Source organism: Quercus robur, chromosome 8 (genome assembly GCF_932294415.1).
Source record: "Quercus robur chromosome 8, dhQueRobu3.1, whole genome shotgun sequence".
NCBI lineage: Eukaryota > Viridiplantae > Streptophyta > Magnoliopsida > Fagales > Fagaceae > Quercus > Quercus robur.
Genome location: NC_065541.1, coordinates 22,346,504 through 22,362,308, shown reverse-complemented (window position 1 = coordinate 22,362,308; position 15,805 = coordinate 22,346,504). Strand labels below are relative to the sequence as shown.

General features: G+C 34.0%; 1 protein-coding gene across 5 annotated transcripts in view; it reads left to right on the top strand.

The window, feature by feature from the left end:
* LOC126695002 (probable leucine-rich repeat receptor-like serine/threonine-protein kinase At3g14840) overlaps nt 1-12,750 on the top strand; it is a 102,620-nt gene extending 89,870 nt beyond the window's left edge. For all 5 annotated transcript variants that reach the window (XM_050391593.1, XM_050391591.1, XM_050391595.1 and 2 more), the window contains 5 exons: nt 214-332; nt 482-692; nt 801-1,038; nt 9,459-9,609; nt 12,112-12,750. In XM_050391593.1, the coding sequence (XP_050247550.1) occupies nt 214-332; nt 482-692; nt 801-1,038; nt 9,459-9,609; nt 12,112-12,504 (1,112 nt within the window). In that variant the 3' untranslated portion in view covers nt 12,505-12,750. The remainder of the gene's footprint in view (nt 1-213; nt 333-481; nt 693-800; nt 1,039-9,458; nt 9,610-12,111) is intronic.
* The last annotated feature ends 3,055 nt before the right edge of the window (nt 12,751-15,805 follow it).

Sequence of the window (15,805 nt, the reverse complement as noted above, 5' to 3'; positions counted from 1 at the left end):
AAACATAATAAAAGATATTAAATATTTACCATTTTATGCTGCTAGAAAGCATCATTTTGCCTGAATGCCTGTTGTAGGAATTGACTGCATATGGGTGTTTTAGAACTTTTGATTTATAACATGTGCTCAAATGTTTTGTCAAAACCTTAAAAAAGTGTAAAATTTTTCAATTTTCCTAAATATAATTCATATGTGAATTTGATTCTTCTACAGATCTAAAGGGTTTAGACTTGCAAACTGGTTTGTTTACCTTGAGGCAAATCAGAGCTGCAACTAACAACTTTGATGTTTCCAATAAAGTTGGAGAAGGTGGTTTTGGTTCTGTTTATAAGGTATTTAACACTAAATTTAACATTGATATATTCTATTTGAACTTTCATTATTGAGTTTTGACTCCACAAAAAAAAAAAAAAAAAAATCCCTATCCTTGTTGCAGTTTCTTCCTTCTTATGTTAAGATGTTAGAAATTATATTCTCACAGGGCCTCTTGTCAGATGGTACAACAATTGCAGTAAAGCAGCTTTCTTCCAAATCAAAACAAGGAAATCGTGAGTTCGTGAATGAGATAGGCATGATTTCTGCTCTGCAACACCCTCATCTTGTTAAGCTCTATGGATGTTGTATTGAAGGAAATCAACTATTGCTAGTATATGAATACATGGAAAACAATAGCCTTGCTCGAGCTTTGTTTGGTAAAAATTTACTTCGTACAGTTAATGTTTTTGGTATTTGTAACATGCTGTAAGTAAGATAATGTACATATGTATAATTGATTTTCTATTAAATTTGATAAATTAAAGGCTCAGAAGAATGCCAGTTAAAGTTGGATTGGACGACAAGACATAAGATCTGTGTTGGGATAGCAAGAGGTTTGGCTTATCTTCATGAAGAGTCAAGATTGAAGATTGTTCATAGAGACATCAAGGCTACTAATGTCCTGCTTGATAAATATCTTAATCCTAAGATATCTGACTTCGGTTTGGCCAAGCTTGATGAAGAAGATAATACACACATAAGCACCCGCATTGCTGGAACTTAGTGAGTTACTGCCTTCGTTAATTTCTCTTTAATGAATATTATAAAAAAGTGCTGATAATAAAATTTTATTTATATAAGGGAAAAACAGGTGTTTTTCTTGTAAGAGTATATCATAAGGATAATGGTTATGTGACATTAGGAGGACAACAACAGCAACAACAAGAACAATCAATTTTTAATCTCAACATATTAGGGTTGGCTATAGATCCTCAATAGAGTAGTTAGGAGTTGACCAGATGCATTCTTTTTTACTATCATATTCATTGTTACCTCCTTTATTGAAATGTCTATTTTTACTAATTCTACTAATTTTATTTTAGGTCTTCCTCTACCTTTTTCCATTCTCTTGACTTGAATCAATTCTCTCTTTGTCACTGGCGCATTAATCACTTTCCTTTTTACATGATCAAAATTTTTTAAGCTATTCTTCCTCATCTTTTCATTAATAGGAAAAATCTTATCTTTCCTTATATTTGCACTTACTTATATTAACACTGTCATTTTAGTTATACTAATTTTACGAACATGTTGCTTCTCAACAACTCAAAATTTGTACCTAAAAAAAAAAAAAAACTCAACATTCAGTACCATCGAGCATAGCTACTCTTAAAAAAAATTTTCCTTTAACTATTCTACTACACAATGCTCCTTATGCCCTTCTCTACTTCATCCACAATGCATTTGCATTCTCTTCATTCTTTTCATCTTTAGGAAATTTTTGGAAACTAATTCTAAAGACATACCTATTCTTTAATAAGAATGAGATACACAATGATCATATTCTATGTCTCTTGTATAATAAATTCATACCTTCTTCAATATCAACTAAATCACATAAATTGTACATGTAGCTGAAGCATGGATATGTTGATTTTACGTTCTACGCACAAGAAGCACAGTCTTCCGAGTTTATTGACATGGTCTCATTTATGCTACCATGACCATATAATAATCACTTTTTTTTAAATCTGATTATATAATAGGTGCACCATTTATGTGGTTAAAGTGTAGACTGCTGTTGTCATCATATATCATGTTCATTGTAATAATCAAATTGAGATACACAATGATCAAATTATATGGGTGAAAATACCATTCTGGTCCCTACATTTTTGACTCACTGTTAATTTGGTCAATATATTTTGGTAGCAGTCAATTTAGTCCGTGTTATTTTCAACTTGCAGTCAATTTAATCCATGTTATTTTCAATTTGTAGTCATTATGGGTCCAAATTTGGGTTTTTTTTAGTTGCTGAGTTGATATGTGTGTCTACCAGAGTTGGAGATAGGTAAATTTCATTTGTGTTTTTGTATTTGGTTGCCAAGAAAGTTCAAGAAAATGCAAAAAAGCGATGATTTGACTATAGGGAATAAATTGACTATATGTTGAAAATGACAAGGATCAAATTGCCTTCTACCAAACTATAGGGACCAAATTGACAATAACCCCCAAATGTAGAGACCAAAATGGAATTTTCACCTATATATGTGTATTGTATCATAAATTCATACCTTTTTTTATCATCAATTATACCCACACAAACTCTAAATGTAGCAGGAGAAGAAATATAATTGTTCAGGCTAAAATTAGATACAGTACTTTAGATATGGTTCCTTAAGTAACCCTCCTAATATTCAGCCATCTGTCTACTTAACCAAAACACTATATGGCATTAACGCCATCTAATTCTTCTTCGTTTTTGTTTTCCCCTGTACGTGTTAACACCATATGCATAAAAACACGACTCTGACTTCTTGGCTCTCACCCTCAATCTCTGACTTCTAAGTTTGTGAAGAAATTAAGCTTTGCTCGCTTCTTTCTCTCTCCCTTTCAAAAAGACTGGTCCAAGACACCAACAATCACCCAGTATAAAAGGTACACTTGAGAAGTTCAATTTGACCACATGGAAATGAGGTAACGAAAGTGCCCACGCCTACTGCTTTAAGAGTCCAACATAGCTAAACTAAAAAAAAAAAATTGAACACATAAAGAACTCGTGCCCAAACCCAGAACAAGCATTGCAGGCATTGAACTTACATCATAGAGCCAATCACCAATTAAAAAAACTTATATTTTATGGGTGTTCGAGGGCCTTTTTCGGTTGCCCAGCCACGTGTGGTTCGTTGGAGGGATGACCTTACTAGGCTCCGGTTTTGTTTGGGGAGTTGCGTCCGGAACTCAACATTGGGCCACGTGGTCCAACGGCTATCGGCGTATTTTTAAGCCTACAAAACCATTAAAGCCAAAGTCTAAGAATCACGATAATAGTCGAATAAATATATAATATGCGTTTGATATGATAGCTTTGATTAGTAGTTGTAATAACAGTTGAAATAAAGTAGTATTTATTTAGAGGTAAAGTAATCATGTACTCAATGATGTAAATTTAGAGATATGGAAGCAAAGTCACTTATCTTTGTATGGTTTATATCTCCAGCTGTGTGACATCAGTGAGTTGATAGGATTCTAATAGAATGCCAGCGGTAGAGGCTAGTTAAGCTTGCCCCTCTTATCATGCATTTAAATGAGTTTAAGTCTTGGTTAATAGTTGTAATAGTAGTTGGAATAAAGTAATATATATTTAAATGAGAAGTAATCATGTTTAAATGTGAAGTAATCATGTATTCAATGATGTAAATTTAAAGATATGGAAGTAGAATCACTTATCTCTAATGGTTTGCAGCCCTAGCTGTACAGTTTCTGTGAGTTGATAATATCCTAGCAGAGTGACCCCAGCGGAAGAGAGACAGTTTGCCATGACAACTTCAAGATTGAAGGGAAAAAATAGATGCAACTGGAGGGAAGAGAGAGTATGTCCAGCTGTGTGTAGGGGCTGGTTAAGCTTGCCCTCTTATCATGCACTTAAATAAGTTTTCCCCTTGACAATGCTCTTTTAGTTGTTGTGAAGTTATGAATAGTGTTGCCTTCTATGAGAAAGACTTTTGTATGGAGTACTTGTGCCTTCTAAGAAAAGGGTTTCATGTAAGATGGATTTGTTCCTTCTAGGAGAAGGGCTTTATGTAAGATAGATTTGTGCCTTCTAAGAGAAGGTCGTTGATATGGGATCTTGGTGCCTTCTAGGAGAAGGGTTTTAGTAATAGAAGTTCATGCCTTCCATGAGAAGGGCTTTTAATATGAGTGCTTGATATCTCTTAAGAAGTGTGGAGATCGTAAAAGATACAAATGTTTTGTGAGATGTAATATTTGTAATATGTATGATATATGGAAATATGAGAGATATGGAGGTTAAAGATAGTAAAAATATGAGATTATAACTGCTCGTGAAGTTGTAGAGATTGCTTTCCAAGAGGAGAGATTTTGTAATAGAAGAGTATGGAGATGTGTTTAGGTATTTGGAGATAGGAGCAGTAAGATAGACGTATTTTCTGGATATGGAGAGTGAGAGAATGAGTATAATAGAGTAATGGTGTTGTAGTGTGTTTAGCAAACCTGCTGGGATTTTCTACTGGGATGTTTGAGGGCTTATGAAGGGCATTTATGAGTTAAGGGCGGAAGAGTTTAGTTCTTAATTTGGAAACTAAAAAAACTCAAAAGTTCCGAACTTCATTAAGAGCTTAGGAAGATAATTAAAAGGAGAAAGAATAGGGAAGTTTAGGAGAGAGTTCTTCTCTCTTAGTGTCCACCTTTTGAGGTGTTGATAAAGGGTTCTCTTTAGAACTGAGTTTAAGGGGGTATTTTAGCAAATAATATCAGCCAAAATCTGTCCCAAATAGTAATGAATTTTCAGAAAATCCATCTTAAGATTTGGTCAAAAATGATATGTTTAACTTTAAGGTATTCTCACTGTTTTGGGTAAGAATTGCTGGAGAAAGATTAGCAGATTAGGAAAGTATTTTGGCAAGAAAAGATAGTTACTTTTGTTAGTTTTGGTTTTAGCCAAATGAGGAAAAATCAGTAATGCTCAGGTTGTTGGGTCAATTGTCACAACTGTTCTGAAAATGCTGTCCTATCTGTCAGGAAAAGCTGTGACAGCTATTATGAGACAGCTGTTGCTTTGGGCAGAAACAGATGAGGTCAGTTGGGTGATTTCAGACTGCTAGAGAGGTCATTTCATGGATTTAGCTGAAAAATAGTAAGATCTCTTTTAAGGGCATCTTGCTATTTTGGGTATAGCAGCTGGTTGCTGGAATTTCAGTATTAAATGGTTGATGATATCATTTCTAGCCAGGTGTTAAGTGCTAAATACATTGCTGGGGTTTAGCTGGAAATGTTTCATTTTTCGGGTGTTTGTGTTTTTGGTCCAAGGTTCCATTACAACACATTTTTAGCAAGTAATAGAAGGATTGGTTGAAAGTTAATGAAGTTTTAGAGATTTAGTCAAGGTCTCATTTTGTTGTGACATAATCTTGGTGAGCAAGAAGAGTATTTAATGCTCTGCCCTAGTAGCTAGTAGAGAAATATATGGTCTGATTGTGACAGATAGCAGCTGGGTATTAGAGATATCATGAATATTTTATATATAATTGGAGATTAAAGATAGCCAACTAAATTAGGCCATGTGTTTAAGTTGAATTTTACCTGAAAGTAGTAATAAGATTTATGTAGAAAAATACAATGAAGTTTCTAAATTTGTATAGCAACAGTTGGGGATTGAATGAACAGTTATTTTCTCAGCATTCAGATGGTTGGGGATACTGAGCGTTTGTCACATGATAAATATTAAGTTTTAGGAAAAGAGCAATGAGGAATTTTATCATCTAAAGTACTATGTGATAAGAGATACTTACCATATGTTACCCGCTACACACGAACTCATCAGAATTCAGGGAGTTGGAGAAGACACGCCAAGCAACATGTCTCTTTTATCAACTTTAAATCATTGGAGCTTTACTTATCATACCTCTTGGCCCTCCAAATCACGACTCCCAAAGTTTCCCCAAAGAGACTTGTGAGCTTGGATCATAAGCCGAAGATGAAATGACGTACCTCGAGTTTTGTTGTCATTTTGTGTAAATATGAGCTCTTATTGAAGAAGCCGCTTGCCATGAGTGTAAGAGAGGTAATATGGGCCGTGAGCTTTGATTCATTGCTTAAGCCCGATCCATATGTTGATGTTGATGATATCGTGGAGCTATGATCCCAATTGATGAAGAGGAAATGTGGAACATGAATCCGCCTCTTGAAGTAAGGATCTCGCGGGCCATGTGAGCCCAATTCATGTAGTTTAATGAGATATGAGCTTATTTTGGGTTTTAAAAAGATTTACCCAAAAAATCAATAATATGTTGATGTGGCATGGGTTGCCAATGAAGTAATGCCATGTGGGCCGAAAAAAGAGTCCTCAACAATGGGGAAAAATTATGTCATCCACAAAAGACTTCCAATTTTGATTTGTCAACAATTTCTAGAGATTGTCCCTATTCCCCAACTGCATAAAACAGACCCTACAATGAAAGAAGGGGCTGGTATGAAACAGAGGAGGGACACTGAACTTGTCTTGATGATTTGATTTCTAGCTCCTTCCAATTTTGATCGCCAACTAAATCCTTTGAGTTCCACCTATAATTTGAGATCCAAGCCCACCACCACTCCTAGGAAACCCTACCAAAAGGTGCTTGATTCCTGTTCGAGAAGGTATGAGTGCTTGGTTTGTTACTAGCAAATAGAGAAGAGAGGAACTGAAAGAGGAATCATTTTAATGTGAAGGAGTTAAGTTTTTCTCACGGAATAGGTTTTTTGGTTCTCATGGGGAAACAAAAGTCGGATGGTGTTTACGTTGTTTAGTGTTTTGGTTAAGTAATCAGGTTGTTGAATTTTAAGAGGGTACCTAAGGAACCATACTTAAGGTATTGTATTTTAGTTTTTCCCTGATTGTTCTATGTCCTACACACAACAAGCACAACATTTGAAGTTTATAAACATGTTCTCATAAATGTCAACATTATCACATATTAATCATTTTGTGCAGTTGATTATAGTCATCAACCATCAACATACTGTGTGTTTGCCAAAAACCTAAAGTAATAAGTATAGGGGATTTGTGATCAAACACCAAGGCCACGTTTGGAATAGAAGGCACATAGAGAGAGTCAGAGAGTTCTAAGTGTTATAGCTTATGATGCGATAGTGGTAACATGTTGACTTGTTGTAAGGAGGTGTTAAGGGATCCCATATTAGTTTAGTTTAAGTTTGCTTATGGATTTATGTATTCATTAGACTTCTCCACCTACCAGCTTAATGCTTTTGGTATATTAGAGATGGAAAGCATGTGGTCTACCAAGATGGTGAGTGGGATGTTCATGACTTGCGTCTCCCAAGCCGATATCTGGTTAGCTGGAAGCAAGGTTTCACCGTTGAGATTTGCCCTCTAAAATTAAGGAAGGTGGTGGTTTACTTGAAACCGACCTCATTTGAGTTTTTTGTTGGGTCTGAAGTTGGGGTTATTAGCACACAAAGAGAAGAAATTGTGCATCGGTAGTTATTATGGAATTGGAAAATTCGATCGGTTTTGTGAGGATTTAGAGCTGAGATTTATCATCCTCAAATCCTAACTTAAAATCCAATTGGAAATTTTAAATTCTCGCACCAGAATTTGTAAATATTGAATTCTAAATCCCACTTAAACCCAAATGTTGGCTATGATTGACGCACCCAAACACACAACATCTTTCTCAACTTGCCCCTCTCTCCCTAGAAAATGCAAGTATTCATTTTCTTGCATAAAAAATGGTCCATTGATGCAGACAGTCAATAAGAGTTGGTCTAGTTTTGATGCAGGGCCTTCTTGCCACATTTCATTGGTTACTTTAATTATTACTGAGCCTTTGAAGTTTTTAGGTTAGAAAGTTGTTGGTTCAGTTTTAATTTAAAGTATAGTAGGATAAGGGCAACTTGGTAATTTCTAGATTTTCTAGAACGTGTTGTCATTGGCTGTTGGAAAGGCCCATGAGTTTTATTTTTTGTTTTGAGTCCTTTCACTATTAGGTTTAGAAGTTCTTAAGTATTCTTTGTTATTAATAATCCTAGTCTTTATAGAATTAGGTTATTTAGGAGTCCTATTTTTTCTAGAAAAAGGTTTTAACAGTAGCTTATATTAAGGTTTCATTGTAGTCAATAATATTCATAATGAAATTGATTCTAATATATTTCCTGCAACTTATTTTAAGCTTTGAGAGTGTGATTGCCTTCCCCAACTTAGGTGTGATTGGCTTAGGGTTTACCTCTCTTTAAATCTTGTTTTATTCACAGTTTTAACGCCAAACATCCATCAACATCAATCCTAATTCAAGAACCCTTCAAAATCTCATCAAGAAACCAATTTAGTGTTGAATTCCAAAGAATCCTACATCATGAATGCAAGTTGTCTTTCATTCCGCCTCATGCTATTCAATTTTGTTTTTGTTGTTTTCTTACAAATTCCCTTTAGATTGCCTCATATATATGAAAAAATTCCCTTTAGATTGTTTTCTTAGTGTGTTAGAGTAGTAACAATTAAACTTCCGAAGGTCATATAGGTCACAATTTTGGGTTACTTATTAGCTTAACTTATCTTTATACCAAAATGATACGGACAATGCCATGTACATGAATATGGATAAGGTTGAATTTACGTTGTATATTGTGGTCAACAAGTAAACACTAAAGCCCTTTCTCAAAAAATAAAAAAAAGTAAACACTAAAGCCAGTCTAAGAAATCCCACATTGTCATGTATCATTATAGCCAAAAACAATCTGAAAGAAAATCCTTCATATCTTTTCGTATAATCTTGAGGCTTATATAAGAATTTGTTCCATTGCTAGTTTGCTACTGCATCAACAAAACCAACAGCTTGCTGCTATCGATGTCAAGTGTCAACATCTCACTAAGAAAATAATCTTTATCTAGGAAATTTTAATTTAATATTTGTAAAGGTTGCAACTCTAGAGGTGGCTGGACTATGGCTTATGGCACCATGAGTTTGGTCCATGAAGGTTTTGTTGGCTTTTAAAAGCATTTCTTCTTGATCTTCAACCTGTTGAGAACATTTTCATCTTACTTTTACATAGGTTTTTCATTTAGGAACTTCATTTATGAATTCGCAAATGCTTCATTAAATGACATCAAACTCACAAGAATTTTGATTTTTTGAAGGAAAGTATTAAGGAAACACATCTAGAATAGAAGACATTCGGGGAAACTATTTATTAATTAGGGAAGAAAACAAGAGAAAAATCAAGGGAATTTTTACACTTAGTTTGGTTTGAAGGAAATGGGCGAGGAAACAAAAGGGGGAAAAAAAAACAGATGTTTATAGGAAAATTTTAATATTGAGCTTAATGCAAGGAAAATGTTTTGAGTATCCTCCAATTCAACTTTGTTGAATATTGCTATAATAAGCATTCATCTACCTATTAAAAAAAGGGTAAAACATTGAAATATGCTTGGCGGAAAAGTTGTGCATAATTTTGTGTTATTGCAGTGGATATATGGCACCTGAGTACGCAATGCGGGGTTATTTGACTGACAAAGCAGATGTTTATAGTTTTGGGGTTGTTACCTTGGAAATTGTTAGTGGGAGGAGCAACACTAGTCACCGACCAAAGGAAGAACCTTTTAATCTTCTTGATTGGGTAAGTTTGATCTTTTACTCTTTTCATTTTATTGCTTTTTATTGTTCTTGTTTAATTTTTATTTGGGCTCTTTATGTTTTTGGGAAAACACAAGTTAGGGGGTATTATATATATATATATATATGCAAGTTAAGGTCATTTTGATTTATGCCAAATATGTTGAAAATTTTGGATTTGAAACCCTACTATTAGATATTGGTTTAACTCAAGCCTATATTCATTTTTGAGACGGCCGTTAAATGTTACTCAAGCTCAAAAAGAATTTTAATGCACCAAACTATGTCATTTTGTCTAGGTCAAGAAAAAAATCCATAGCCAATTTAATTTAATTTAATTTTTCTTGCTAAGAGCCTTGTACCTCTACAAGCAATTCTCAAGTGTTTTTAACCATGACACTTATAGCATGGTTTTAAAAAAACACCGGACCAGTTGGTTCAACTGATTCAATAGTGAACCGGTGCTAATACCAGTCATGATATTCACAAAAACCGGTAATGCATAAAAAGTCCCTCAAAACCAGAGAACCGGTGATTTAATTGTCGGAATTGGCGACCGGGATGATTGAACTGGTTGAGTGCAGAGAGATTTTTCAGATCTGATTAGATATTTGGTCGACGATTTCAATGGTTGAAGTGGTTAAGGAGAACGCAAAGAGTAGGAGAAGCTGTATCTTGGATCTAAACAAACAATAACTATAAACAATTTCACTGGAAAGGAATCTCAAAACTTGGATTTGAAGTTTGTGATGCGAGTGGTACACTTGCTAGTATTATTCTTTGCAACTTATTTGTTAGATTCTAGACTTCAAACTTTAGACGGCTCCATAAAATATTATTATTGTGTGGCTCTTTTATTATTATTATTTTCATCATTTGTACTGCTCTCTTTCAACTTACAAGTTACAATCCTATCAAAAAAAAAATTTACAAGTTACAACACACGATACAGTTATAATAATGATGATGGTTAATTCCATTAACTTATTCTAATATTTGGGTTAGTATTAACTAGGACCAAAAAATTTCAAAACCAATTAATTTGGTCTCTAAACTTAGCTTAGTCCCTAAACACCGTTAGGCTTGTTAGTAATTTTTTCTCTTCTCTCTTACAAACCAAATGGGATTTAGGGACCAAATTAGTCAGTTTTGAAATGTTTTAACCTGTTTGGCATTAGCCCAAACCTGAGAGTAGGTTATTGGAATATACCCCTAAAAAATAATAATAATAAATAAATAAAAAGTACAAACTATTTGGTTCTTCTCCCACTGGTATTATATTATTATCCCATAATTGTGCCAATAATTTTATTGTTTTGTATTTTCTTTTGGTTCAAATACTCCTAAAAGGTCTTTTTTATTTTTAGATTTTCTTTGTTAAAACATTTAGAACATATTATTGCTTCCTATTTTTTATAGTATAATAAGATGGAAAAAGCCACTCACAAATTATTTTAATTATCTAAAATATTTTTAAGTTAATATTATTAGTTATTATAAATGTATAATTTATTTGTTTAATTTAATAATTATTTATTAAATTATTTATGACATTACCCGTTCAACCTTTGTTGGACTAAGTATTGGGAACTAGTCTCCTTTTTAGTTCTTTCTCCGTTCTAGTTTTTAAAATAATTGTTTAGTTCAAATCCCCTCTAGCTCTCAATTTGGGTTAATTGAGCCGAAGTGACATACACTAATCATGATGACCACAATTACCACTTAGCCAATCAAACTACCAAATCTCAAAATCCCCAAGTCTCTACATGATCAACCCAAATCTCTTTGCACTCCCTAAACTAAGAGCCTCGAAGTTGAATTCAAAAAACACAATAGCCTTTAGCTATTTGAATTTTACTCTATTTAGATGCCTACAAACGTTAGGATTTGAATTCTTTTCTTTTCTTTTATTTTTGATTTTTTAGTTTTTATGTATTTTTTTTTTAAATTTTTGTTAGTCTATTTAATTTATGTGAAATAATTAAAATGACATGTCATGATTTTTTTGGACTAATTAGCACACGTGACAAGCATGAGTGATATTTAACGGCCACATTATCAGTGGGCATGGATGAAGGGCTTATGTCAAAACACTAAATAACATTAAAGGTTCAAATCTAAACTTTTAAACATTAGGGGCAAAATCTAAATGATCCCATGCTCTAAGGGCTCAATTTACAATCTAAAATTTTGATGGTCACATTTTCGTTTAAGGCTAATTCCATGTTGATAAAAAGTTTTATAATCAACGTTAAGAAATTTAACGTTTTATTTTATTCACTTACTCCTAAATTCTTCTTTCTTATTTATATACTGGCTAAGCATATGTTACTCTGTCTTTATTCCCAATATGGGCATAGATTGTTGACTAGTAGCAAGTTTAGATGCGTCTCTACCGAGAGCCTTGTAATTCAATTGATATCTCTTTGTGTTTCTAACAGAAACATCTAAGGATTTAATCTTCAACCCCTGTTACAATTCTTCGTTTTTATGTTCCTGCTTCTAGGCACACCTTTTGAAAGAGGAAGGGAATTTAATTAAGCTAGTTGATCCAAGGTTGGGCTCAGACTATAACAAAGAAGAGGTGATGGTCGTGATCCATGTGGCTCTCCTATGCACTAATGTTTCTTCAGCAGCTAGACCCACCATGTCTTCAGTTGTGAGTATGCTCGAAGGCAACATTATTGTTCCGGATTTGGTTTCAGATATGAGTTTATTACATGATGAAATGAAAGCGAAGGAACTGCAAAAGTATTATCAAATCAGTGAGGAAATCAATATGAGTGAGAGCAAGAGGCGAACTATATCAATGGATGGCCCGTGGACTGCTACTTCTTCATCTGCTGCTGATCTCTACCCAATCAATCCAGATTCTGGTTACTTGGAGAATAGATCTTAGAGAATCTTAAACGTTTCTCATCATTTCTTAATGTTACAAATGATTTGATGCCTAACTATTTTAAGAACCATGAAGTTGAAATCATAGAACTTTTATATTTTTGGTTATTTTTTCAAAACTCAGAGAGGAGAGCGAGACACAATATTGATAGATGATGGAATTCTCTTGCAAGATGAGGATGATAATAAAAACTAGCCTCCTTACACGAGAAAAGTGCATGTTCAGAGGCTTTTGCCTTTTTTTTAACATGATTTTGCATTTAAGAATTTGAAAAAAGTTATTGTTTTGATAAAAAGAGAAAAATGTTTTGACGATTTTAACCTTATCCCCACATGGTGTAGAGTTATAACAGGGAGGTGTTTGACAAGAGCTTTACTAAACAAGGTACCACGTTAGCTACAGCCCTATATTTATTTCCTTAATGTTCTGCCTTCCCCATTTTTTGTTAGAACATGTGTGATGCTCTAAGTTGATTGGATATTAATTGAATGTGTGTTTTGTGAGTATGTTTTGAGTCCTACATCAGGCATTTATTGGGTCAATATGGGTTTTATTAACAACAAAAATGAGTCTCGACTATTGATACCGGAATTATAAAGGAATATCAAACTAAATAATGTCTTGCACTCCAAATATCAAAATAAGAGATTCTCTTGCCTAATTTGAGAGTTGATACTTGATTCGAGAGTTGAATTTGGAATATGCAACTGATTATCCATCCAACCTCCCATTGATTTTAAAATTGTCAATCGAACTTTTCACAACTTGAGGTTTCAAGCTCCATTCCTCTAGTTTCAAGGTCCACTCCTCTTGTAACAAAGTTATAGAGGCTTTGCTAGGAAAGGTTTAAATTTTGCTCCAAGTCAATTTAAGAAAATGTGGAACAACGTAGCAAGAGCAAGGTTTATAATTTATAAAAAGTTCCCGCAGTCAGTAAACTCTAGAGAAATTTAATGTCCTTAAAAAATTTTAATACCAACTCAATTGCTGTAAAACTTGATTCTATTTTTTTTTTCTCCATTCTAAACTTTAGTTACTTTTCATGGTTTTAAAAACCCAAATAGTCAAAGAATCGAAATTGGGTCTGGTTCTGTTCCCAATTGAACCGTTTGGTCCATTCAATTTTTAAAACCATGTTTATTTTATAAGCAAATTCAAATAATTACATGACAAGTTGTAATTGGTAGAATACACATAAGTGGGATATAAAATTTGTATTCCTCCATCAACATTTGAGTAATGATGCAGTCTCAATAAAGTGGTATAGGATAAGCATTTCAAAGCTCTTATAGCGAGGAGTGTGGGTTTCAACACTTCAACTAGGGATGTTCGATGTCTCGCCTCTGTCTTGTCTTCAAGATAAGAAAAATCCGCGTAGAACTATGCCAATACAATTTGAATGAATTTTTTCATCACTATGAGGTGGTTTCAACATTTATGAGAAAGCGATGAAAGAGAATTGAGAGGGATAGTGGTGACAGTAGCAAAAGAGTGAAGACAGTTTATTTAGGAATTGCAATAAAAAAATGTGCAAAAAAAAAAAAAAAACTATAAATAGGATATATATTCATGGTAGAGCCAAAATTTTAGTCTTATGGGAAAAGATTAAAATAAAAGGTAGAATAAAAAATTAATTTAAGAAAAATGTTAATTAACATAAGTAAGAAGTACTTATATAATTAAACATAAAATTTGATTAATATAGAAAATGTAGTGTAAGTGTAAGTTATAATTTTTTTTTTTTTTTTGTGCTTAGCTAATCTATATATATATATAAAACCGAAACTTCTACAATTTTCCACGTCAGCACAACATTTAAAAAAAAATAATAAAACATAAAACAATAAAACCAAAACCAAAAAAAAAAACGTCACAAACCCATTCCCTACCCGACTCTGATTTTCACGCTTTCCCTTTCACGAAAACTCTGCCATTACCTTCCTCCCAGCTCCTCCTCTACCAGCTCCTCCTCAATCACACCCATGGCAAGCCAATCAGACCCACGGCAATTCAACACCCAACCCATCCAGCCTACCTTTCCCGATCCTCTGCCTCTCCCTTTCCACGGCAAGACCCAACAGAGATACACATATATATTTACAATTGAGAAAGGCTTAAGACAATTTGGTTTTCCTTTGAAGGAAACAAAGAAAAAAAAAAGTGGGTATGATAAAGAAAGGATCTAGGAAGATTACCTTTTTGAGATTTGGCTTAGAATCCATAAAAAACAGAGATACTCAACCAACGACAAGCGGCTAATAACTGGCTGTGAGGAATACAAAGAGATTGAGAGGAAAGGAACGATAACGGTTTCCGTTGGAAAGCCTGTTTGATTTGGACGGAGTTATTACGGAGTGAGTTACACCAACTAACGACAAGCGGCTAATAACTGACGACGTTAAATCTGGGTATCAGTTCCTGCAACGAGAGCACCAGAATGCACAGCCTGGTCAATCTGATGTTTCGAGGTTGAAACCGTTGTGGCAAGCTATTTGGAACCTCCCCGTACCGAGCAAAGTGAAGAACTTGGTTTGGAGAGCAACCAAGAACTCCTTGCCAACCAAAGACAACCTGGTTCGAAGAAAGATTATCCAAAACGGCAGCTGTGATGTTTGCCGAGAACACATGGAAGATGTGAAGCATGCATTATATAGCTGTCCAAAGCTTGCTGAACTGTGGAAAAAAATGCCTCAATGGACTCACGTGAACTGTTTGATTTGGACGGAGTTAGTGAGTTACTAAGGAGTGAGTTACACCAACTAACGACAAGCGGCTTTCCAAAGAGGCGTCTATTGGGTTATAGCCTTACAGGCTTATTAGACAGATTTTTGTTTCAACATGGTGGGCCTTTTGAGCCCAATATGGTTTTAGCCTAATGGGACCCAGTTATGGGCCCAAAATAATGAATTATTGGGCCTATCCAACCAGAATATTGTTCATTCTGTTAATTTTCTACTGCTAATCTGCTTTTCAATGGCCAAATAAAATTTAGACAAAATTCTGTTTTTTTGTGTGTGAAAATTGAGTTATTTGTCAATTTGAATTGTTTTTGTGTGGAAACTGAGTTATGATTTATTTTTTACCCCAGCCTATTTTGTATTCTAGAGTTGATTGAATATATGTTTTTAAATATAATGAATGCATTGAATATTTAGTGGAAGATATGAAATAAATGAAATTGAAAAATAACAACATGCTACTAGAGAATTAATGTTGAATTCCAATAGCTAATGTCACATCATTTGGAAAAAATTGATAACTTTCCCGTGCATTGCACGGGTTAGCGACTAGTATTAATTTA